General features: G+C 60.5%; 2 protein-coding genes across 2 annotated transcripts; one reads left to right on the top strand and one right to left on the bottom strand.

Annotated features, from left to right (window-relative positions):
* The first annotated feature begins 1,447 nt into the window (after positions 1–1,447).
* On the top strand, positions 1,448–11,661 carry LOC142019697 (dual oxidase maturation factor 1-like). The gene is made up of 6 exons (XM_075006886.1): positions 1,448–1,594; positions 3,880–3,937; positions 6,646–6,780; positions 7,559–7,772; positions 9,022–9,236; positions 11,441–11,661. Exons 1-6 carry the CDS (start codon positions 1,448–1,450, stop codon positions 11,659–11,661), a joined length of 990 nt encoding a protein of 329 aa, XP_074862987.1.
* A 4,506-nt stretch (positions 11,662–16,167) lies between these two features.
* Positions 16,168–22,430, bottom strand: DUOXA2 (dual oxidase maturation factor 2). The gene is made up of 6 exons (XM_075006757.1): positions 22,032–22,430; positions 21,544–21,601; positions 20,130–20,264; positions 19,695–19,908; positions 18,542–18,756; positions 16,168–17,889 (listed from the first exon to the last, which is right to left on the bottom strand). Exons 1-6 carry the CDS (start codon positions 22,176–22,178, stop codon positions 17,690–17,692), a joined length of 969 nt encoding a protein of 322 aa, XP_074862858.1. The 5' UTR covers positions 22,179–22,430; the 3' UTR covers positions 16,168–17,689.
* Between the last annotated feature and the right edge of the window lie 614 nt (positions 22,431–23,044).

Here is a 23,044-nt window from a genome sequence, read left to right as displayed (position 1 = left end):
GGGGCTGTGGGGTGGGACCGAGGGGCACCGGCAGGGCTGGGCTGGGCTGAGCTGTCAGGGGGCTGTGGGGTGCGACCGAGGGGCACCGGCTGGGCTGGGCTGGGCTGGCAGGGGGCTGTGGGGTGGGACTGAGGGGCACCGGCAGGGCTGGGCTGGGCTGGGCTGGCAGGGGGCTGTGGGGTGGGACGGAGGGGCACCGGCAGGGCTGGGCTGGGCTGGGCTGTCAGGGGGCTGTGGGGTGCGACCGAGGGGCACCGGCAGGGCTGGGCTGTCAGGGGGCTGTGGGGTGGGACCGAGGGGTACCGGTAGGGCAGGGCTGGGCTGGGCTGGGCTGGCAGGGGGCTGTGGGGTGGGACTGAGGGGCACCGGCAGGGCTGGGCTGGGCTGGGCTGGCAGGGGGCTGTGGGGTGGGACCGAGGGGCACCGGCAGGGCTGGGCTGGCAGGTGGCTGTGGGGTGGCACCGGCAGGGCAGGGCTGGGCTGGGCTGGCAGGGGGCTGTGGGGTGGGACTGAGGGGCACCGGCTGGGCTGGGCTGGGCTGGGCTGGGCTGGGCTGGCAGGGGGCTGTGGGGTGGGACCGAGGGGCACCGGCTGGGCTGGGCTGGGCTGGGCTGGGCTGGCAGGGGGCTGTGGGGTGGGACCGAGGGGCACCGGCAGGGCTGGGCTGGGCTGGGCTGGCAGGGGGCTGTGGGGTGGGACCGAGGGGCACCGGCAGGGCTGGGCTGGGCTGGGCTGGCAGGGGGCTGTGGGGTGGGACCGAGGGGCACCGGCAGGGCTGGGCTGGGCTGGGCTGGCAGGGGGCTGTGGGGTGGGACTGAGGGGCACCGGCTGGGCTGGGCTGGGCTGGGCTGGCAGGGGGCTGTGGGGTGGGACCGAGGGGCACCGGCTGGGCAGGGCTGGGCTGGGCTGGCAGGGGGCTGTGGGGTGGGACTGAGGGGCACCGGCTGGGCTGGGCTGGGCTGGGCTGGGCTGGCAGGGGGCTGTGGGGTGGGACCGAGGGGCACCGGCTGGGCTGGGCTGGGCTGGGCTGGCAGGGGGCTGTGGGGTGGGACCGAGGGGCACCGGCTGGGCTGGGCTGGGCTGGGCTGGGCTGGCAGGGGGCTGTGGGGTGGGACCGAGGGGCACCGGCTGGGCTGGGCTGGCAGGGGGCTGTGGCGTGGGACCGAGGGGCACCGGCTGGGCTGGGCTGGGCTGGGCTGGGCTGGGCTGGGCTGGCAGGGGGCTGTGGGGTGGGACTGAGGGGCACCGGCTGGGCTGGGCTGGGCAGGGCTGGGCTGGCAGGGGGCTGTGGGGTGGGACCGAGGGGCACCGGCAGGGCTGGGCTGGGCTGGGCTGGGCTGGCAGGTCTCTGTTCCCCAGAGGCGGATGTGTGTCCCACCCGGGTGTGTGTGTTTCATGCTCTGCTCCCGTTGTCTCTGTAGAGCTGCTGCCCCTCCCGGGCCCGGCGATGACGCTGTTCAATGGCTCCTTCCCCTTCTACCCAACCACCAGGTCGTCCCCCGGCTTCCACACGGCCTGGGCTGTCATCATCTCCGTGTTCCTCTCCGGGCTGGCCACGAGCCTCCTCATCCTGCCAGGCATCCGGGGCAAAGGGGTACGCGGGGGTTCAGCGGGGGGGTCGCACAGCTCCCTGTCCTAGGCTAATGCAGGGTGAGGGGTCCCCACCCTCCCCCGGTGCTGGCCTCCTCCCCGGGCCCCAGGGAACATGCGTGTCCCCCGCCACCCAGTCGGCCCCTGCCTGGGTCTTCACAGCCAGGCAGGCCCAGCTCTGGTGGGAGATGCCAGCGCCCTGTCCCATGTGCCGTGGGCCCCCGTGCCCCGGCTGCAGGAATGTTCCTGGCCTGGGGGCTCGACTCCAGCCAAGTCTGGGGCCAGCCCTGCCCGCCGCCCTCCCCAGCCCCCCCGCCCCCTTGGCTCACCCCTGCAAATCTGAACCGGCCCGGGGGCCCCCACCACTGCCAGCCCAGTGGGGCTGGAGCAGCTCCCTGCCCCGTCCCTCCATGCAGCTGCCGGCACCTCCCTGCTGCTGCAGGGCGCTCTGTGTGTGTGTGTGTGTGTGTGTGCGTGTGCGTGTGCGTGTGTGTGTGTGCGCGCGCGCACGCTGCCCCTTCCCCAAGCAGCCAATGGGAGCTGCAGGGGCGGTGCCTGTGGGTGGCAGCACACGGAGACCTGCTGGTCCCTCCTGCCTAGGAGTTGCAGACAGAGGGAGGAGCCCCAGGTAAGCATCACACACCCTCCTCCCTCCGCAGCCTGTACCCCAGCCCTTTCCTGCTCCCCTCTGCCCCACACCAACTCCCCCCAGCCTGTACCCCCTTCCTTCCTGCATCTCTGCCCTCCTCCTGCACCCCACCCCCAAACTCCCTCACCCCCCGCTCCTACCTCCAAACTCCCTCACCCCCCACTCCTCACCCCCCCAGCTCCCACCCCCAAACTCCCTCACCCCCCCACTCCTCACCCCACCCCAGCTCCCACCCCCAAACTCCCTCACCCCCCCACTACTCACCCCCCCACTCCCACCTCCAAACTCCCTCACCCCCCACTCCTCACCCCCCCAGCTCCCACCCCCAAACTCCCTCACCCCCCACTCCTCACCCCACCCAGCTCCCACCCCCAAACTCCCTCACCCCCCCACTCCTCACCCCCCCAGCTCCCACCCCCAAACTCCCTCACCCCCCCACTCCTCACCCCACCCCAGCTCCCACCCCCAAACTCCCTCACCCCCCACTCCTCACCCCACCCAGCTCCCACCCCCAAACTCCCTCACCCCCCCACTCCTCACCCCCCCAGCTCCCACCCCCAAACTCCCTCACCCCCCACTCCTCACCCCACCCCAGCTCCCACCCCCAAACTCCCTCACCCCCCCAGCTCCCACCCCCAAACTCCCTCACCCCCCCACTCCTCACCCCACCCCAGCTCCCACCCCCAAACTCCCTCACCCCCCTACTCCTCACCCCACCCCAGCTCCCACCCCCAAACTCTCTCCTCATCCCCTCTGCACCTCCAACCCCCACCCCTGCCCAGAGCCTGCACCCAGCACCCAAGCTCCAGCCCAGAGCTGCGGGCAGGTGTGGGAGAGGGAGTTCGGGGTGAGGGCGGCACAGACTCTGGGGCTTCTGTTCAACACACCAGCCGCCCTGCCCACATGCCCGCATTAGACCCGGTCGACTGAGGGAATCCCTGTCCAGCGTCAGGTCCCAATATCACAACACGCCTGTTCTTCCTCGAGTGGGCCAGAACGTTTCAGCTCGGAGTGGATCGCTGAGCTCCCTGGGGGACCTGGCCGCCGCTCCCTCGCTGTCAGTCAGCTCCCAGGTTTCAACTTTCCTGGGTCAAAACCATTCGACACCCTCCTTTAGCCTCTGCCAGCCCAGGCCTTGCAGGCGGTTGTTGGACTTTCCCCTGTAGGCCCCACTCCACAGCTGAACTCCAGTTCCCATGAAGCCCAGCAGTCTTGCCCTGTGCGGGAGCTGCCAGTGACTCATGGACGTTCCAATTTCCTGTCCCATCTCAGACTCTTCAGTACCCTGGTGGCTCAGGAGCAGGGAGCGCTGGCTTCCCGAGATTATCACGACTGTCCGGATATTAAGGGCTTTATGTTATGCACACAGCTATGGCCCGAAGAGGCCACAACAGTGCCACTTGTTTCAGGTTGAGGCTTCTTGCTGAACGTGGTTGGTTGGATTTTTCTGACTGGAGGATCCCTCTGCAGTCAACCTTTTTCCTGCAGAAAATTTGACTTCAATGAAAGAAGGGAAAACGTTTTCTGAAGGAAAAAAGATTTGAGCTGAACCATGAAGTGAAGAGAGCGTCTCTGGTTCTGCCCACGCGTACATTTGATCCACATCAAGCTCACGGCGATCTCTTCTCTCTTCCCCACAGAGGTTCTTCTGGCTCCTGCGCGTGGTTATCAGCCTCTTCATTGGAGCAGTGATTCTCAGTGAGTACTTGCTGCTCAGCCTCGAGTTCCCCAGAGCCATCCTGGCCTTTTTGGGGGGGTGGCTGGAACTCATCAGGGAAGAGCAAGAAGAAGGGCCCTCTCGGGAGGAGAACAGAGTGTCCCACTAAGGAAAGAAGATGATTGAGTCCCATTCCTAACTAACCTTCTGTGGGGCTGGCTCCAGCAGGGTAACTAGCAAGCAGAGCTAATTTGCTGGCCCCTGTAGGATGATTTATTTGCAACAAGCCACTCACACAGCACTCCTCCATGGGCTCACAGAGGCCGGAGTGGCCCTAACCACAGATGCATCTGCAGAGAGGCCTGGGTTGAACAGGGTTCCAAGAACTGCAACCTCCTGAATGCAGCCTGTCTATGGCAGAGCTGGGGGTGGGGGGACAATGTGGGGCTGCTACTGCGTGTGTGGTGTCTGAGCTCTGGATCCCAAGGGAATGTCAGTCCCAAACACTGTCTAGACCATCCCTGTTAGATATTTATCCAACCTGTTCTTAAATGTCTGCAGTGATGGAAATTCTACAACCTCCCTAGGCAATTTATTCCAGTTTTTAATCAGCCTGACAGGATAATTTTCCTAATGATCAACCTAAACTCCCCTTGCTGCAGTTTAAGCCCATTGCTTCTTGTCCTATCCTCAGAGGCCAAGGAGAACAAGTTTTCTCCTTCCTCCTTCTAACACCCTTTTAGATACTTGAAAGCTGCTATCGTGTCTCCTCTCGGCCTTGCAACAAACCCCGCTGCCAACTTTGTCCACATATTTATTCTGGGGATACCATCACTGGATCTAACCATGTTAGTTTCAAGTTCAAAGGCACATTCTCATGCACTTCCAGCAACATTATATATACTATTATGTGCCAACAATGCGCTGACACTATGCACATTGGACAAAACCTTATTTATTGCCAAAGAATAAATGGGCACAGAGCAGACATCAAGAAACTCAATACACATAAGCTGCTCAGTGAACACTTCAACGGAGCGGACCGTTCTGTTCAAGACCTGAGAGTTTGCGTCCTAGAGCACAGAGACTTTAAAAACAGATAGGAGCAGAAATGTGTGAGTTGGCATTCGTATTCAAATTTGTCACATTAACACGTGGTATGAACAGAGACATCAATTATCTCACGTATCACAAAGGCTGCTTCCCTTCCTTTGATGCTCGTAATTATCTCAAGCAGGACACTTAACATACTCTCTCCCTTCACCCCCCCCCCCCTTCTTCAGTCCTATTTGATTTGTCAGTTTTTATTGCAATTGGTTTTTTTGGTCCTCTGTACTTTTAAATGTGGGTCTGTTTTGGAAATGAAATTGATCTGAGGAAGTGGGTCTGTCCCACGAAAGCTTATCACTGAATAAATCATTTTGTTAGTCTTTAAAGGGCTACATTTCTGCTGCTTTGGTTTTTTGGAGTACAGACTAACACGGCCGCCTCTCAGCCTTCTCTGTTCCAAATGACACAAATGAAGTTCTATTAATCTTCTCTCCGAAGCCATATTTTCTCGACCTTTAACCCTTTTAGTTGCTCTTCTCTGGACCCTCTCCATTTCTCCACGTCTTTCCTAAAACGTGGGGCCCAGACTTGGACACAATACTCCAACTGCAGCTTAATCAGTGCAGAGTAGAGCAACAGAATGACTTCTCCTGTCTTGTTCCCAATTCAGCCCTTTGCCCTGGTGCTCAGTGAGCTCACTTTCAGGCATGCAGGGCTGCACAGAGCCAGTGTCCGAGGGGCAGGGTGCCATCCGCCCTGGCGGCATTGAGGAGAGCCACCAACGTTCAGTGAGTGGAGAGGCTGGAGCCAGGGGTGCCAGCTTTGCGGCTCAGGCACCCATAGTAAAAAATAGTGGGTGCTCAGCCCCAGGCTTGGTGGGGGCAGGAGGTGCTTGGAGAAGGCGGAAGGAGACAGAGCAAGGGCAGGAAGAAGTGGCGTGAGGGCAGGGACTTGGTAGAGGGAGTAGGGGGGGCTAACGCTCACTGGGAAAACAACAGTCAGCGCCTGTGCTGGGGCCGAGTCCAGATTCGGTCACACCTGTGCTGGGGCTGTGAGTGGTGAAGAGGTTCCCACAGCTGTGCGCTGCCCAGCTCATTGTAAATAAGCCCTCTGGGGCCTGGCTGCCGGCGCCTGCCCCTGGCATATGACCGATGGGCTCCTTCTCCCTGCGTTGCCTGGGGCCAGCAAGAGAAGTCCTCCCACAAGGGGCACCGAGGTCGTGCATTTGTCATTCAGGCTTCTCAGCAATGTTCTGCAGCACTAGGGCACCCCAGCCCCCCCAAGTCCCACTGCCCCTACAAGCAGCCCAGCTCCCCCCCGACATGCCCAGAACCTCCCCCAGCCTAGCTAGCTCCAGCCTGCTCTGTGCTGAGGGGAGCGGGTGGGACCAGGTGCCTTTGCCTCGAGTGAATCCACTTCTCTTACAAGGGTCCCCCATGGATGGTGCATCTTCATCTGGTACATGAGGCTCTCCAGACTGAGGCTGGGAGGGGTGGGACCCTGTGGCCTCTGGGTCAGCCCAGCGGGGCTCACGCTGAGAGGGGGCCCCACCTTCGGGAGCTCTCTGGACACACCCATCTAACGTACAGGCACTTGGCAGCTGCCAGGGCAGCAAGCAGTTCTTCACGTACCCTTTGTGCACAGTCAGTGGCTGGTTCGGTAGCCCAGAGGCCATGTCTAATTGCCTCCACCTTCACAGGTGTTAACTTCAGCAGGGACTGGGAGATCGGCTGGGTGACAGTGAACACCTCCTACAAATCCTTCAGCCGCGCCGTGGTGAACGTGGACGTTGGCCTGCACATTGGCTTGGCGGGGGTCAACATCACGCTAGTGGGTGAGTCTTGGGCTTCCAGGCAAGGCAAGTGAGAGACACGGGGGCCTTTCCAAGGGCAGACTGGCAGCACAGAGCGGGAGGAAGCTCAGGAAGTGCCCGACCGCTGGTGGGCTGAGCAGCTCTTTCCAGGAGTGCAGTGAGCAAGGCACAAGAAGTCATTTCTCTGCTCTACTCTGCACTCATTAGGCCTCAGTTGGAGTGTTGTGTCCAGTTCTGGGCACCGCATTTCAGCGAAGATGTGGGGAAGTTGGAGAAGGTCCAGAGAAGAGCAACGAGAATGATTAAAGGCCGAGAGAACAGGAGCTACGAGGGGAGACTGAAAGAACTGGGCTTGTTTAGTTTAGAAGAGAGAAGGCTGAGGGGACGCGATAGCGGTTTTCAAGTACATAAAAGGGTGTCACAAGGAGGAGGGAGAAAAATTGTTCTCTCCTGGGCCTCTGAGGACAGGACAAGGGGCAACGGGCTTAAACTGCAGCCAGGGAGGTTTAGGTTGGACATGAGGAAAAACTTCCTGTCATGGTGGGGAATAAATGGAATAAGTTGCCTGGGGAGGTTGTGGAATCTCCGTCGCTGGAGGTATTTAAGAGCAGGTTCGACAGACACCCGCCAGGGATGGTCTAGACAATACTCGGTCCTGCCGTGAGGCCAGGGGACTGGACTTGATGACCTCTTGAGGTCCCTTCCGGTTCTCGTGTTCTAGGATTCCATAGTTCCATGATTCCCCATGTGCTTGGACTCCTTGCCTGGTGCAGAACAGCCGCGTGCCTCTTTCCTGCAGGGAACCCAGTGAGCCAGCTGAACGAAACCATTGACTACAACGAGCACTTTCCCTGGCACCCAGGCTCAGACTACGCCCATGTTTACATGGACAGCCGGGCCAAGGGGTTGCCCACCCCCATCCTCTACGTGGCCGAGAAGTTCACCCAGCAGAGCCCCTGCGGCGTGCACAGCCAGTACAGGATCTCTGGGCACTACACCTCTCTCGCGCTGTGGTAAGGGCCAGCGAGACACCACACCAGGAGAATACCGCCCACGAGGGAAGGGGCACCTCGGAGGTGGGAGGCAGACAGCTGCCGGAGCTTCCTGAAAAGAATGGTGTGTGGCTCAGTGTAGCAATAGAACAGGACTGGTCCTCGCTGGCCACAAACCGTCCTTAGGAAAGGCTTGTCCATCACCTGACAGGTTGTCCCACTGGTGAGCTATCTGCAGAGCTGTCCGGAGGCTCTCGGCCCGGAACAAAGGCTTACAGAGCCAGGCGCCTGGTCTGCTGCCACGCTACCTCCGGAGCTAAGTCGGGCCAGTACCTGGGAGAGAGGAACCCCTCCTAGATGCTCCAAAACTTGGTGCTGGTTCTTTCACCGGTACTCTTCCTTCTCAGCCAGTGACACTTCAGTGCATCATGTAGGGACTGATAGAGGCCTCCTCTTCTGGAGGAGACACCACCTTAGCCCTGGCCACCCGTGCTCAGTTAAAGTCACATGGCTTCTTTGCAGAACTAAGGATATTAGCCCCCATCCCAGCCCAGCACCACCTCAGGTAATGGCCAGGCCTTCCTGAAGTCCTCCTGCAGGATCAGTGAGTACCAGGGTCTTTCTCGCTGCCCGACCCACATTGCAGGGAGGTTTCCCTTCAGAACTGTGGGGCCAGTTTGATTCCGGGTCATCCCCTGAGATGTGTGTTCTGGCTGTCTGGTGCACGGCCCCAGCAAAGCTGATCTGGGGCTGGGGGCTGCCAGCACAGGGAAGGTGTGTCCCTGGAATGGGCAGTCTGGCACTTGTAGTTAGGGAACCCTTCTGCACGCGCGTGTCCCGTAAAAGGTGTCAGACAGAGATGTGCTGCTGGCTGAGGGCGAGTAAAGAGTCTTCCTGTGTCCTGTGAGCACTGGGACTCCTGCACTCGCACCCCCAGCCCTGCCCACGCTGGGCACTGCCATGCCCCATCCACCTGGCTGCCAAGGAGAAGATGAGTCCAAGGGCGGGTGTGTCCAAAGGGCCTCCTTTAACAAGGCCACCCCTGGAATTCACTAGCGCCACACCAGGGCTGAGCTCAGCCCACAGGGCCCATTGGGTTGAGCGCGGGGCAATGCCATAGGGTTGGTGGACCCTTAATAACCACATGCACCCACCACCCTCGCGGTGCACCTCACAGCCCGGTGACGAGGACCCTGCCCACTCACGGGTGGAGAGAAGGTTGCGGGAGCAGGTCATCCGCAGGCCTTCCAACCCCGCCGCTCTCTCACAGGTTGGCCTTCTGCACTTGGCTGCTCTCCAACATGCTGTTTTCCATGCCAGTCCTGCTCTATGGGGGCTACCTCATGCTGCTCACAGCAGCTCTACTCATCTGCTCGCTGCTGTTCTTCTCCGTCGCGAGGAACGCCCCACTGTGCACCATCCGCTTTGGTCCAGCCTCCCTGCAGACCGCCTATGGGCCGTCCTTCTGGCTTACGCTAGTAACAGGTCAGTAGACAGCTCGTCTGGCTCAACCAGGGGTGGGGAAAAAGGCCCTCGGCTGCCCCCCCCGCTGCACTTGGCCACAGGGAACGGATGGAGTGGGATGCTTCCACCTGGCCCCCAGGGAGCATCAGCCAGGGCTCTGCTAACAGCCCCTGGAGAAAGTCCTTTCCGGACCCAAAGTGCAGTTTTCCATCACCCACCCAGGTGGAGAGGCCCTGGGCCATGATTCTGGAGAGATGGGTCAGGGCCATATGGTAGCCCGGGGCCACGAGGGCCTTGGATTTGATTAAATGCCAAGTCCGACGACGAGAGGGTTCTAATCAGACAGAAAATTTCTGCCTCTGCTCAGGGGTGGAAAATCCATTTACCTGAATTGTGCCCCAAACTGGTAACAGAGAGGTAGCCGTGTTAGTCTGTATCTTCAGCAGTGCTTTGTTTGTAACCAAAGAAATGCCGGAGCTCTTGCCGGGGGACTGAACGGCCAGGCCCAGAGGTGCCGGAGCTCTGAATGGCCAGGCCCAGAAGTGCTGGGGGGACCGAATGGCCAGGCCCAGAGGTGCCGGGGCTCTGAACGGCCAGGCCCAGAGGTGCTGGGGGTTCACCCTTGCAGGCCCTGGCACAAACTAAGCTCTGGATAACGGCGTGAGAGACATGCTACCCTGCACCAGCCCCCCAGTAATACCCTGACTTGTGTTGCTTGTGGGAGGGGCTTCAGCAAGGAGGCGGAGTGAGGTAGAGCAGGGGCGGGGCCTGCATTGGAGAGGTTACCCTGGTCCCTGTGCCTGGGGCACTTGGCAGGGGTTGCTCCGGGCCCCACACCCCTTCTAGGGACCATCCTGCATATCCCCCCTGGGAGCACAGGTTCAAAGAGGCCATTTGCCGGTACAGGGTGAGCGAGCGACTCCTGGGCTTGGCGTCTTCAGCTTCACTGATACTGGAACAGCAAGGCTGGGACTGGGCTCGTACACATATTAAAGACCTGGGGAACGAGCAGAGACCCGAAAACATTTAGCATAGTCAGGCCGGGAGCAGACCGTGAGCACCTTGGAAAGCGCTAACCCAGCTGGGCGAGTGGCGTCAGGATCGCAGGTGCCAGTCGGTGCTTCTAACCATAACGTCAGGCCCATTGCAAACAGCAGTTTTAACTCTTCAGGCTCACTAGTGGGTTCTAATTTATCAGTACCCTCTGCGGTAAGGGGCTGGGCTCACCGTCAGCAGCCCGGGGGTGTCCTGCCCAGCGTGTAACAGTGACAGGGCTCTGAAAAGTGACCGTGCCAAGGGGCATGGCGTGGATAACGTGGTGGGTATTTTAGCGACGTTCTGTCAAGCCGGTAGTCATCGGAGCGGAATTTGGAGGCAGCAGCAAAGTCTCGGGGGAGGAGGTGCCCGGCTGCCAGTCAGCGTGTGCACGGCTGGAATGTCAGGGGTTGTTCCGGGGCCTCTGTCAATAGTTCTCGCTTCACAGACGGCTGGTTTTGTTTTTAAGAACCAAGTCCTGTCACGTTACCAGCCTGCGCGTGAGACATGGAACAGGACAGAGGCTTCCCTTGGGAGACCTTCGTCCATCCTCCTCACCCTGGCCCGGGTGCTGGGCCACAGGCACCAACTTACCAGGGGATGGTCCAGCCATCCTCTGCCCCAGGGCTCACCCCCACTCCCTGCCTGGCCTTTTCCCCCACCCCCATTTACCTCTTTTCCCAGCCACCTCCCCCAACCATCCTGAACACTGCACAAGAGCTGTAGAACTAGGTAGAGAGAGACAGGCCTATCTTGTAGAGCTGGATGGGACCTTCAGAGCTCATCAAGTCCCGTCACCTGCCCTCACAGCGGGACCGATCATCATCTATTTACCCCAGAGCCCTAAATGGCCCCCTCAAGGGTTGAACTACACCCCTGGGTTTAGCAGGCCAATGCTCAAACCACCCAGTTCTCTCTCTCCCCAGCGGGTGGGTGGCGCTGGGGAAAGTGGGGAATTCACTCCTGGCAGGGGCTGAGCACCAGCTAATTTTTCCCTGTGGGTGCTCAGCGCCTCTGTCCTGGGGTGCTTTGCACGGCCCCATCCCAGCAGAGAGGTGCCGAAGCCCATACGCGGTCATCCCCAGGGCTCAGCCAAGCCCAGGGCGCCCTCTCGTGGCAGAGAGGTGGTGTAGTGGGGGAAAGGTCCAGCTTGCCAGCCAGTAACTGGTCCCCCCCGTGTTGCGTTGCAGGGCTGCTGTGCTTCCTGCTGGGGCTGGGCGTGATTGTCCTGAACGCTGTGCAGCCCGAGAAGCTGAAGCTGGTCTTTAATCTGAGTGAGAAAAGGGGAGAGGAAGAGGAAGAGAAGGGGCCTGCAGAGCACCCCCAGAGAGACAAAGCCAGCTGCTGTGAGCAGGCCACGCTCCTGGCACCCCTGGGCGAACATTGCCAAGTGACAGTCACCAAGCTGTAGGGAATCCCGGCTGGGCGCCCACCATTCACCTGGCTGGCTGGTGCGGCTGAGCCCAGGTGGGGGAGGTGCAGAACTGTGCTGGGAGTGGGAGTTCTCGTGACCTGTCCAGTGTTAATTCCCGCCAGCCACATAAGGTGCGTAGGCCAGGCCTGAACAGGCCACGTCACCTGGCATCCTGTCTCCAAGGCTGGAGGCCTTGAGCCCAGATCTTTGCTTCCTCTGCTGCTGCAGATGGCTAGCTCTGTCCCCAGGGTGCTTGTGGGTTGGGTAGGGTCCAGTTGTATTGTGCATCAGCCAAGCCTGAGTCTCGCTGGCTTTCATGCTGGCTGCTCCCGCGGCTTCTGTAGGGCCCGCCCAGTCTTGAGGCAGCTGAGGAGCTGTTGGGGCCTCTCCTAGCTGATCAGCGAAGGCACTAAACAGTGCAGTTCTGGGCGGTCGCTGGCCGTCCCCTAAAAAGGGGCCGTACATTCCTCGTTCGATTTCCGCGTCTCTCAGGGTTGGCTGCCCAGCACCCGGAAGCGTCAGGTCTCCAGAGCGGTTCAGCGAGCCGGCTGGCCACAGGCAGGTAGAAGGGGAGGAGGACACCATGTTGTGAGTGTCCTTAGGGTGCAAAGACCTTTCCAAAGAAGGAGGTTCTGCGGTATTGCTTAAAGATGATCAGACTCTACCCAGCCGGCCCTCCCCCGGATGGTCATCCCATAGCCAGATCCCTGACAGACAATGCTTCCAGCCCAGCTCTCTGGTGTTTTGTCCTCCACGCAGAGGGGGGTAGGTTGACTCCCTTTAGGTTTAAGTCTTTGGGGTGAGTTGCGCTGGGCTTTGGGGATCCTGCCCTTTGAAGGTTAGTGCCACCCACAGCTGGTTTTTGGGCAAGTTCCTCCTCCAGCGAGGTGGAGCATAGTTAGACCCAGCTCACTGACTCGGTGGTGCCGCTATCCTCACCTAGGCTTGAATCCAGCCTAGCTGCGCCTCCTGAGCATGGTCTCTTCTCTCGAGTGCAAGAGCAGCGGCAGTCCCAGCTTGCTGCCATTTTACTGGGCTCTGATCGCCCTCCACACGGTGCCCTGCGCAGGCCTCGGGTGCCTTCGCAGTAAGTTCTGCTGAGCAGGTGTTACATTCAGGGCCCGTCATGCTCCTATGGCCAAGCACGTGGGGCTGAGCTCCACGGAAATGGTTAATTCAACAGGTTTAATTTAAAGTGTGGTTCAAAACTGATGCAGTGCCTGTGACGGGATGGACTAGAGCGAGGTGCCATATCTGCCCCAGGAAAGGCGTAGTAGAGGAGTCCTCCAAGCAGCCTAGAGAAGCTGCAGGAGAAGCAGCCAATCAGAGGCTGCAAGAACTGCCAATCAGGGCCCAGGAAGCCCATATAAAAGGAGCTGCAGCAGCAAGCTCAGTTCATTGCTGGAACCAGAGGAGTGTGGGTGATGCTCCTGGCTTGCCCCAAGGAACAGCAGCCCTGCGCTGGCAGGTATGGGGGTAGGGAGGAAGCTAGCTGGCTGGCCTCAACTTAGAGGAGCCCTAAGGGAGGGGTGAAGGCTGAGGCCGTGGGGAACTGGCCCAGAGAACAGAAATCAGTGTAATTAAAGGGATGTGGTGGCATGTGGCTGCTGTTCTTAGGGTTCCTGGTGGGAGCATAGAGAAAAGGATGGGCCAGGACCCCCCCTGCATGGGGTAGTGGGCTATAGCTGGGCGGAGATCAGCCCCAGAAGGGATCAGAACTGTTAGGAGGCCGAGCCGGTGTTGCAAGGCAGCGGCTCAACGGGCAGCAAGCTGGCCCGTGGCATCAGCACATCCCGGGGGGGGGGGTGCTGCTGCTGCTGCTCTGGATGTCTGCCGGGGACTGAACGGGCCCAGTAAATCAGCACGCTGCAGAGTCACACCCCCGCTGGCCTTACGAGCGCTTGCCAAGCCCCAGCAATCACTTGAGAAATAACCCCCTTTTAGCCCAGGGCACGAGCGTCCCCGGAGAGGCTAGTGCTGCTCTAAAAAGCCATGGATGGTGAATAGGTACAGAAGTGGTGTAGCCTCAGTCTGCCCTGCAGCCTAGGTCGGCGTAACTTACGTCAGGGCTACGTTGGCCTGAAAACGTCTCCCCCTGCGTAGCTGGTGCCGCTTGCGGAGGTGGGTTTGTAATGCCAATGGGAGCGTCCTCTCCTTGACAGAGCGCCTTCCCCAGGCTTGCCGCAGCGCCGCCTCTGCGGCACCGCACACGTGTAGCGGCAGGGAGATTCAGCCCCTTGGTGTGTAACAGCGCCACGCCCCTTCTGGGCGCCTGTGGTTTCAAGCGCTCTGCCTCGGTCGTGGCTCTCCTAACCCGGGCTCAACCCTGGCAAAAGGGCTCGTTCTGCAACTTCTTTGACAAATGCAACGTGGAAATGCAAACGAGCTTTTTCCAGTGGAAAGGGACGCTGCTGTCAAAGCCCAGGCTTCAATAAACAAAAGTAATGCAACTTGAGCATTGGCCTTGGAAACCCAGAGTTATGAGTTCAATCCTCGAAGGGGGTCAGTTAGGGGTTGGGGGGGGTGTTTGGTCCTGCTGGGAGGGCGGGGGCCTGGACCTGATGACCTTTCCAGGTCCCTTCCAGTTCTGAGATAGGTAGTTTGAACCAGGCCCATAGAAAGGGCATAAGGGGGATGGATGGATGGACAGATAGGCGCTGAAATACGGCGATGAAGGCAAATGCTTTTTTACACCACGTCTTTTATCTGTGGAACTCCCTGCCACAAGATGCTGCTGACCCAAGGGCACGAGAGGATTCCAAAGTGATTTAGTCGTGTCTCCGAAGCAGGAGACTTCCATGGCGGTTGCAGAGGTGATAGTTCAGAGGAGATGCCACCCCGGTCCTTTGAGACACAAGTCAAGCCGTGGCACCCTGGGGCAGGCACCAGCCGTGGCTGGGTTAGCGCTTGGTTTCCCAGCATGGGGATTGTTGCCTGGGTTTGCTGTGGCAGCTCCTGCGTCCCCCCCCATCACAGGAGGAGGAGAGGTAGAACTGGGCCTCTCTGACCAGTAAGTGGGGTTTTTGGAGCCGCAGGCCTAGGAGTCACCCTTCCCCACTGCAGGAAATGCACAGGGCTCTGCTCCTGGATCACGGCCTGGCGGGACGGAGAGAGGTCTGCCCTGCTCCTTGCCCGGTGCCCGGGGGAGGGCTGGGGCTGTGTCTGGCACCTGTGCTGGGGCATAGTACCAGTGTCTTGGAGACACCCTGGTCCCACCAGGATGACCCAACATAACATGGCTGGGGGCTCTGCAGCTGTTAGGTGAGCGTGGCAGGTCATGGGGCGCTAACCTGCACTCCTCCACAGGGGGTGCGCTGGCCACATGCTGCCAAGCACCTCAGGTGAGTGGTGCAAAAATTCGTCCACTGTCCCAAACTGTTCTGTGGTTCTGGGCTGCTACCAGGAAGTGAGCGGCACAATCCCAGCTAAACAGCAGAGGCTGGTGGTGAATCAGGCAGCGCTTATCAGCTCCCTGGCGATAACTCGGATCTCAGGACGGCTGCTGCCTGTTCTGATGCTGGCTCATTCCAGGAAGAGATGTAGTGTGGGTACGGCACAGGGACAGTTAGGTTCTGCCTGGTTCCCTCCCAGCCACTTCCGTCTATCAGCTCTGGGTAGATAACACAGTTGCAGGGCAGCTGCCTCTCCTTACAGCAAAGGAGTTTGCAATGATATCCCTGACAGATGATCTGCTGTCGGTCATGAGATCATCACACCCTCTGATACCGGGGACCAGGAAACTGTCTTGACTCACTTACGATCCCTGAGCTTCATCTCCCCTGGCCAGTACAGGGATTTGCATATGCAATGCCCTCAAGCTGCCAGAGAGCAGAAGCCCACAGCCAGTGTTTTTCCCCCTACTTTGTGCATCCCTGGGCAGAATAAATTTTATGCACACCAAGGCAGGTGCAGATGGGCACCATCCGTAGAAACATGCTCTGCTAATCAGCGGGGCAGCAGCTCACAGGGAGCACAGGCCTACGGCCCTAGGTGGGATGTGGTCCATTTTGCAGCTGGCAAATCTGGTGTTAAAGTGGCATGGTGCGAGCAGGGGCAGAGGGGCTCCTGGCTCAGGTCCATGGGCTCCAAGATATCTACAGGCCTGGTGATGTCAGGGGAAGGGAGGAGCCTAAGTCCCTCCAGGGCTGCACCTGATTTCTGCGCTCCTCAGGCTGCAAGGGGGTAGAAAGCCTCAGACTTTGGGCGCTTCTGCGGGACTTCTCAGAGCCCATCCCCTGAGAGCAGCCCACGGGGCTGACTGCCAGGAGGAGTTGAGCTCCTAACTCCCTTAGGTGTGCTAGAAAACCCCCACCTCACCGGGGTTCCAAATGTGGCGCCTGCTGGGAGGCAGCTGTCAGGTGCTGCTGAGGAAACAGACAGTACAGGAGCCCCAGGCAGCTGGGAGCAGCCCAGGGGTGCGGCAGAAATGACACACAGGATCCCCTCCCCCTGCCCTGGGTGCTGGCCCAGCTGCTCAGAGAAGGGCTGGAGCCTGCCGGGTGCTACACTTACTGTTGTTTTATTGCGATGTTCTTAGCATAAATACACAAACTCCACAACTCACCCGGCCGCATCGCAAATCAAGTGTGCGCAGAGGCTGCAGCGTGTCATGGACAGGCAAATAAACAGCAGTCAGCACAGCCAAGGGAGGAGGGACAGGTGGGGTTGTAGGCGCTGCCTGCCCCCAGAGCCAACCTCGTCTGGGGTCCCTGTTCCCCAGGGCAGGTGTACACTGCAGGCCTTGCTGCTGGCCGGGCCACAGCTGCCTGGAGCTCAGGCCTGGGTTGTGCCAGGCCTTGTCAAAGGTGTGCAGAAACCCAGGTCCCCTGAGGGTGTAGCAAAATTCCACCCCCCCCATCTGACCTTAGAGAACTGGGCCCCAGGGCCTGCCCCCTGGTCTGACCTGTGACCACCTGCCCATGGGCCCTGCCCCCACCCCACACCCCCAGCAGTCTTTGGTCCAGCCCATTCATGGAACCATCTACCAGGGGTTGGATGACCCCGGAGAGATACGATGCACAGAGCCAGGGCTGGGCAGGAGGGGCTCTGGAACCAAGCCATGGGAACTGGGCAGTGGCTGGGGTAGAACTAAACCCGTGGCCTTAGGCGTCAATCAGCTTCATATCCAGCCAACACCCCTAACATGAAACCTCCCTCCACCCTTGTTCCCAAGTAGCTTAGTCCCACAGCTGTGCTGTTAGCTAGGGGCAGCAGATAGCACCTGCTCCAGGTGCCAGCTGGAGCAGGCTGGGTCCACAGCTTGGAAGGCCAAGAGGGACCATTGGCCCAGCCAGGGTAGTGTCACCCTCCTGTATGGCACGGGCCAGGAAACAGCACCTGCTGTCTCATCCCCTGTGTGCTGTGCCCATTATCCAGCAGCGAAGGGCCGGCGTCGGGCCTGGCTGGCTGCACCGCTCCCTTCTGGCCTTAAAGGCTTTGAGGGCCAGAAAAGCACCACTCGGAACTTGGAAACTAGATGAGTTGGAGAAGCAACCGGGCTCTTCCTCTGCTTGGGACTGGCTGGCTTAGGCCCCAGCACTGTGTTCTGGGCTGCCTCTTGCAGCTAGATCAGAGCTAACTAGAGCCCTGCTGCTCCTCCAGAAGGCAGTTCTAGCTGGTCAGTGGCAGCGCCGTGCTCCCTGGTACCTCGTCCTGCCAAAAGCCCAGTGCTCTCCCCTGGTCCCTCCCCCGGTCTAAGCACAGTGCGACAGGATAAAGTGCTCATTGAAGATACTAGAGCTGCAGCCTTCTTTGTACCGTAGGATGCTGGATGCCAGCGTTACTTCAGTCCCCGCTGCAGGAGCTGAGCGCACCTCACAGAGTGCATGTGGGGGTCTCGGCCCCTCCAGGCCAGATATCCCCCCACCTCAGAGGGGACAAACTCAGAGGGTTCTCTGCCCAGCTGAGGCACTTGCTGACTTCAGCAGTGCGGGTAGGACAGGGGGATTCGATCTCCGTGAGAACTGGAGAAGGAGCTGGACGTTCTCTGCTCTGGGAGCAGGGCAGGAGGGAGCAGGAGTTTCCCCTAAACAGCCTTGAGAGTCATGGCAAAGTTGTCATACGGCCTCTTGAGGCTGGGCTGGAAGTGGGGGTTGGCGTACGCTTCCCCCAGCAGGGCGTCCCCCTCCGCCTTGTCCTCGCTCAGGTCGAAGAAGGCTTTCAGCGCCTTGGGTCGGAAGAAGTGCAACACAGTCACTGCCACCCCAATCAGGAAACACAGCAGGCCTGGAAGACACAAACACACATGCACTCAGCAAGTGCCTGTCCCTCCTGCAGGGACACCCCCACCCAGCAGCGTGGGACACATCCCAGCTTCCAGCGCCCCCCCATGTGATCCGACAAGCGAGAAGGGAAGGGCTGCAGGTGGGGACCTAGCCCCCAACCTTTCTCACTGCCCCCCGGGGGTGATGACACTACCATAGGCTGCTGAGCTGGCAGCCTGAGCACCCTCATTTCAAATCCCTCAGGAGCCCCTTTGATTTTTCAATACTAAAAAAAAAAGCAGCTTTGGGAAAACCCCCAACCATTTTTTTTCCCCCCAGATGCCAAAACTTTGTACCAAACCCCCCCAGTAATTTGCACCAAAACGTTCTCAGTTCTGGAGTTTGGATGCAAAATTCCAGAAGCGTCCATCACAGGCAAACACGTCCAGTGGAGAAAACCCACCAGCTGCAGGGCTCTGGGGGAGCCCAGGCGTGGCTCAGCCCCAGGGCAGCTGCAGAGCACAGAACAGCCCGGCCAGGTTCACAGCATTGGTTCTGCCCCTCCCAGGTTGGAGGTGAGGGACTCCACAGGTGCCAACAGCACCTCTGCCTCCCCCTCAGTCCCCTGGTTTCCCTCGGAGCCACGTCACACCCAAAGCAGCTGTGATGCCTACTTGTTGCAAGTGTGAGCCAGAAGGATGCCCCATAGACAGTCTGTAAGGAGGCTGGACCAAACTGGATGGCGCACATTGGGGAGTTCCTGACCGTGGAGAAGGACAGCAGCGAGAAGATCATGAAGGTCCCCGTGATCAGGCTCATGTAGCCGCCGTAGACCAGGACCGGCATGGAGAACAGCATGTTGGAAATGAGCCACGCGCAAAAAGCCACCCTGGTGGGAACGGAAGAGCCATGGCACAATCAGACACACGCAACGCTGCTGGAGCTGGCCAGCTCATTAGCAGAATGCCCACGGCCGGTGGCATGTTTCTACCGGTGGTGCACAGCCCCATGGGCCTTGGTGCACACAAGAAAATGTATTCCACCCATCGACGCAAAGAATATGAGGGAACAGTGGTTCCAAGCCTCCAATTCAAGTCAAAGGAAGGTTCCAAGTCCCATCAGAAGGGCAAAATGTTCAGCCCATCCCACCCCCAACCATCCGTCCAGTCTTACTGGAGTTCATCCGCAGTCTCTCCTCCCACTTCTGCGTCTTGGATTTAGGCCACGGGGGCCAAGAGTTTCAAAAACAAGCCTAAAGTCAGGCTCCTCCATCCATCCATAGAATCCCAGGGCTGGAAGGGACCTCAGGAGGCCATCAAGTCCAGCCCCCTGTCAAAGCAGGGCCAACCCCCAACTAAATCATCCCAGCCAGGACAATCTCTAGGGATGGAGCTTCCACCAATTCTCTGGTTAACGCATTCCAGTGCTTCACCACCCTCCTGGGGAAATAGTTTTTCCTAATTTCCAACCTACATCTCTCCCGCTGTAACTCGAGACCGTTGCTCCTTGTTCTGCCGTCTGTCACCTACAGAGGCTGAGCTCTCGAGTCCCCCTTGACCCACACTGGGCCTGGTTCCTGCTACAGACTGACTCGGCAGCTGGCTTGTTCGTGTGAATGGACTGGCCTGCATAGCCCCATTGCAGCTGGGTGGGAGGCGGGCACAGCTGCTGGCCAGGCCTGCTCCTGGGGAAGAGCTGGTGCAGGGTGGCTTCAGGAATCTCCTGGCCCAGCAGCAAATCCATCTCACTTGGAGCTGGCCTGGCCAAGCCCAGGTTGCCCTGTCTGCTCCTCTCGGGGAGCGCCCTGTGCAGGAGAAGGAGGCTTACCACATGGTGGCAGAGGCATAGTGGCCCGAGATCCTGTACTGGCTGTACACGCCGCAGGGGCTCTGCTGGGTGAACTTCTCGGCCACGTAGAGGATGGGGCTGGGCAGCCCCTTGGCCAGGCTGTTCGTGTAGGTTTGGTCGTAATTTTCCCCAAAGTACCAGGGAAAGTGCTCGTTGTAGCTGATGGTTTCATTGAGCTGATTCACAGGGTTTCCTGCAGGAGAGGGAAGCGTGACTTTAACCTTGGGGCAGAGACGAGATTCTGCAGCGTGTGAGGAACCCCAGGAGATGGAGGGGGGCCCCTGTGGCTGGTAGCCAGTTGGTGGCTTTACAGCCATGTGTCAACGCCCAGCATCAGGGCTAGGAGAGATCTCCCCATGCTGTGCACCAGGGACGTGTCGCACCGGTGGGTGCATCCCAGCCTGGCACACTCACCTACTAGTGTGACGTTCACCCCGCCCAGGCCGATGTGCAGGCCCACGTCTGCATTCACCACGGCGCTGCTGAAGGACTTGTAGGGGGCGTTCACCGTCACCCAGCCAGTCTCCCAGTCTCCGGTGAACTGCACGGCTGGGAGGGGAGAGGAATTGGGAGTGGAGTTACTTCAGGGGCTGCCCTGGTGGTCACCAGCTGTGGGCAGAGTCAGGGTCTGCAGGAGCTATTTCTCCTAACCACCGACTCTGCTCAGGCTTGCTGGCGCTGAGCTGGGGAGAACTCTAGGGTCTGTGCTTCCTGTCTGCCCCACTCCTGGCCCATGACAGGCTGGCCAAGCCCTAGAGGGCCCTGGACTGGCTTCTCATGGAAAGAAAACCTCTGTACACTCAGCTCTGTCTGGGATCCGTGTTCCCACCCTGTCCAGACCACACTGCCTGGCATTCGGGCGGCCGCCCAGGAAGGGTTCAGGGGCTGCACAGCTGGTTAGCAGAGCCCCCACAGCCGCCAGCCTGTGTTTCTATAGGTGATGCCCAGCTGCACACGCCTGGGTGCATGTAAAATTTATTCTGTCCCTGCATGGAAAAGATGGGAGGGAACACTGCTCATGCTGACTAGCTCCTGGTCCAGCAGGATCTGGGAAGCCACACGCTGGCTGTGTGGCCTAGTGGAGAGAGCATGGACTTTGGATCCCCAAGCTGTGAGATTTTCAAAGCTCTTATACTGCAGCCTGTACAGGCAGGTTCAGTCCAGGAGGCTAAAACACTCCCTCCTCTCGCTCCCCTAGTTCTAGCCAGACATCCAGAGGTCGGGGGCGGGGGGCATAGGTGAGAAAGGAATGGAGTGGAGGGGGTGCATCAACTCATCCTCCCTCCAGTCCATCAGTCCTATCTAGTTCCTGCAACACAAGGACCCTGCAGAAGAAGCCTCAAAGGAGGCTGTAGGGCCAGGCACAGGTCTTAAAGTTCTCAGCAGCTCAGCTCCAGTGAGGCTGCAGCTGAAGTGGCTGGAGTCAGAACTGCTCAGCTGTGTGTCATAGGCCCCCTCCTGCCTGCAGTGGTTCTCCCATAGCTCACATAAGTGGCTGGGTGGTTTTGGTTTTTTTGGGGGTGGGGGTGGAATTTGATCTCTACTTTCTGTGAAGCTCCAAGCAGCCCCAGAGGGCAGGAGAGTGGCAGCCTCAGTGTTCTTACATGGCCCTGCACTTAGTAAAATACTCTTAATCCCATTATACAGATGGGGAAACTGAGGCCCGGGCAAGTTATTTGACTCGCCCAGTTCACAGGAAGATTTAGTCAGAGCTATGAATCAAACCCAAACGTCCCTGGCTCTAACCACTAGCCTATGCTTCCTGTGTGCACACGCACACACAGAGCCTCCCACTCAGGCAGAGCTCCTGTGTCACAGGAGCACTTACCAACAATCACCGCCCCAATGAAAAGGCTGAGGAGGACCCGGAGCAGCCAGTACAGCCTCTGTGGGGAGAGATGGAACAAGGTGAGCTGTATGAAGCAGCCAGCGGTCCTCAGTTCTCTCCCGCCCCATGACCCGCGTCGGAGGAGCGGAGCCTGGAGGGGTTTGTAGGTTCCCTGGGGCAGGGACAGGGGCTTGTAGGAGTCCAGGCAGCACCTAGCACCCGCTCCGGGCACCGCTGTGGAGCGATATCATCACAGCAAAGCCACTTGGAGGCGAGAGACCAGGACGTGAGGAATAGGACAGGAGGGGAAAGTGTGAGGGGGCACAAGGGACCCAGGACTGGAGTAACGGGGCAGTGGGCGGGGCAGTGTGGTACAAGACTTGCAGGGCGGTGTGGCCCAGCAGAGCTGCGGGGCAGGGCGGTGCCCGGTCAGAGGCGCCCAGTGCCGGCTCTCGCCCCGCCCCATGCCCTGCCCGGGGCGCACTCACCGCCCGGCCGCGGATGCCCGGCAGGATGAGCAGGAAGCTGAGGGCCAGCGAGAGGAAGACGACGATGACGATGAGCGAGGGGACATCGAAGGCGAAGGCCTTGCGCGCTTGCGGGTAGAAGTTGTAGACGCCGTCGAAGAGGGTCATGGCTGCGGGCCGGGCGCCTGCGGGGGACACCGCGAGTCAGGGGCGGCGGCTGCCCCCGCAGCTAGAGCCAGGCCCTGCCCCTGCCCTGCGCCGTCCCCGGGCGAGGCCGCTCCCCAGCCGCGGGCTCCGCAGCCCCCCGCATGGGGCCCGCGGGGAACCTGCCGGGCGCGCTGGGCTCGGGGAGGGGGCGTTTGGCGGGGCGCGCGCCGGGCTGTCCGCCTCCCGCTGCCCCGCCGCGGCTGCCCAGGGGGCTTAGGCACACCCGCTCCCGGCGCGCGCCGGGCTCCCCGCCTCCCGCCGCGGCTGCCCAGGGGGCTTAGGCACACCCGCTCCCGGCGCGCGCCGGGCTCCCCGCCTCCCGCTGCCCCGCCGCGGCTGCCCAGGGGGCTTAGGCACACCCGCTCCCGGCGCGCGCCGGGCTCCCCGCCTCCCGCTGCCCCGCCGCGGCTGCCCAGGGGGCTTAGGCACACCCGCTCCCGGCGGCTCCTCGGCCCCCTTGCGCTGGGGTTCCCGGGGCGGGAGGAAGCGGCCCCGGCTCAGCCCCGACGGGGCAAGCGAGGGGCGGGCGGGAGCAGCCAGGGGACGCCCGGGAGCTTCCCCGCCGCGCTTCGGTGAGGGGCTTGGCTCCAGGGAGAAACGGGCTGCAATCGCGACGGGGAAATCTCGACAGCCCAGCCCCGGGCGGGCGCGCGGGCGGGCGTCGCCGAGCGTCGCGATAAAGAAGGCGCTGCCCCAGCCGGGGCTGAGCGGGAGGAGATCGCTTGGGCTCGGCAGGGACAAGCCCCCGGCCCGGAGGGAGAAGCACGGGGGTCGGGCGGCCCCGAGGCTCCCGGGGAAGCGCAGCGGCACCGCTGTTTCGCTCGGGA

The sequence above is a fragment of the Carettochelys insculpta genome, chromosome 12 (genome assembly GCF_033958435.1).
Source record: "Carettochelys insculpta isolate YL-2023 chromosome 12, ASM3395843v1, whole genome shotgun sequence".
Classification (NCBI taxonomy): domain Eukaryota; kingdom Metazoa; phylum Chordata; order Testudines; family Carettochelyidae; genus Carettochelys; species Carettochelys insculpta.
Note: the sequence above shows the minus strand (reverse complement) of the source record. Positions and strands in the feature narration are given on the sequence as shown.

Excerpts from the sequence above, each read along its gene's own strand:
- LOC142019697 (XM_075006886.1), top strand. The coding sequence starts at position 1,448 with ATGACGCTGTTCAATGGCTCCTTCCCCTTCTACCCAACCACCAGGTCG. Across the intron at positions 1,595-3,879 it reads CAGGCATCCGGGGCAAAGGG|AGGTTCTTCTGGCTCCTGCG; the intron begins GTACGCGGGGGT and ends TCTTCCCCACAG. Across the intron at positions 9,237-11,440 it reads CTGGCTTACGCTAGTAACAG|GGCTGCTGTGCTTCCTGCTG; the intron begins GTCAGTAGACAG and ends GTTGCGTTGCAG.
- DUOXA2 (XM_075006757.1), bottom strand. The coding sequence starts at position 22,178 with ATGACCCTCTTCGACGGCGTCTACAACTTCTACCCGCAAGCGCGCAAG. Across the intron at positions 21,602-22,031 it reads CGGGCATCCGCGGCCGGGCG|AGGCTGTACTGGCTGCTCCG; the intron begins GTGAGTGCGCCC and ends CTCTCCCCACAG. Across the intron at positions 18,757-19,694 it reads TATGCCTCTGCCACCATGTG|GGTGGCTTTTTGCGCGTGGC; the intron begins GTAAGCCTCCTT and ends CGTTCCCACCAG.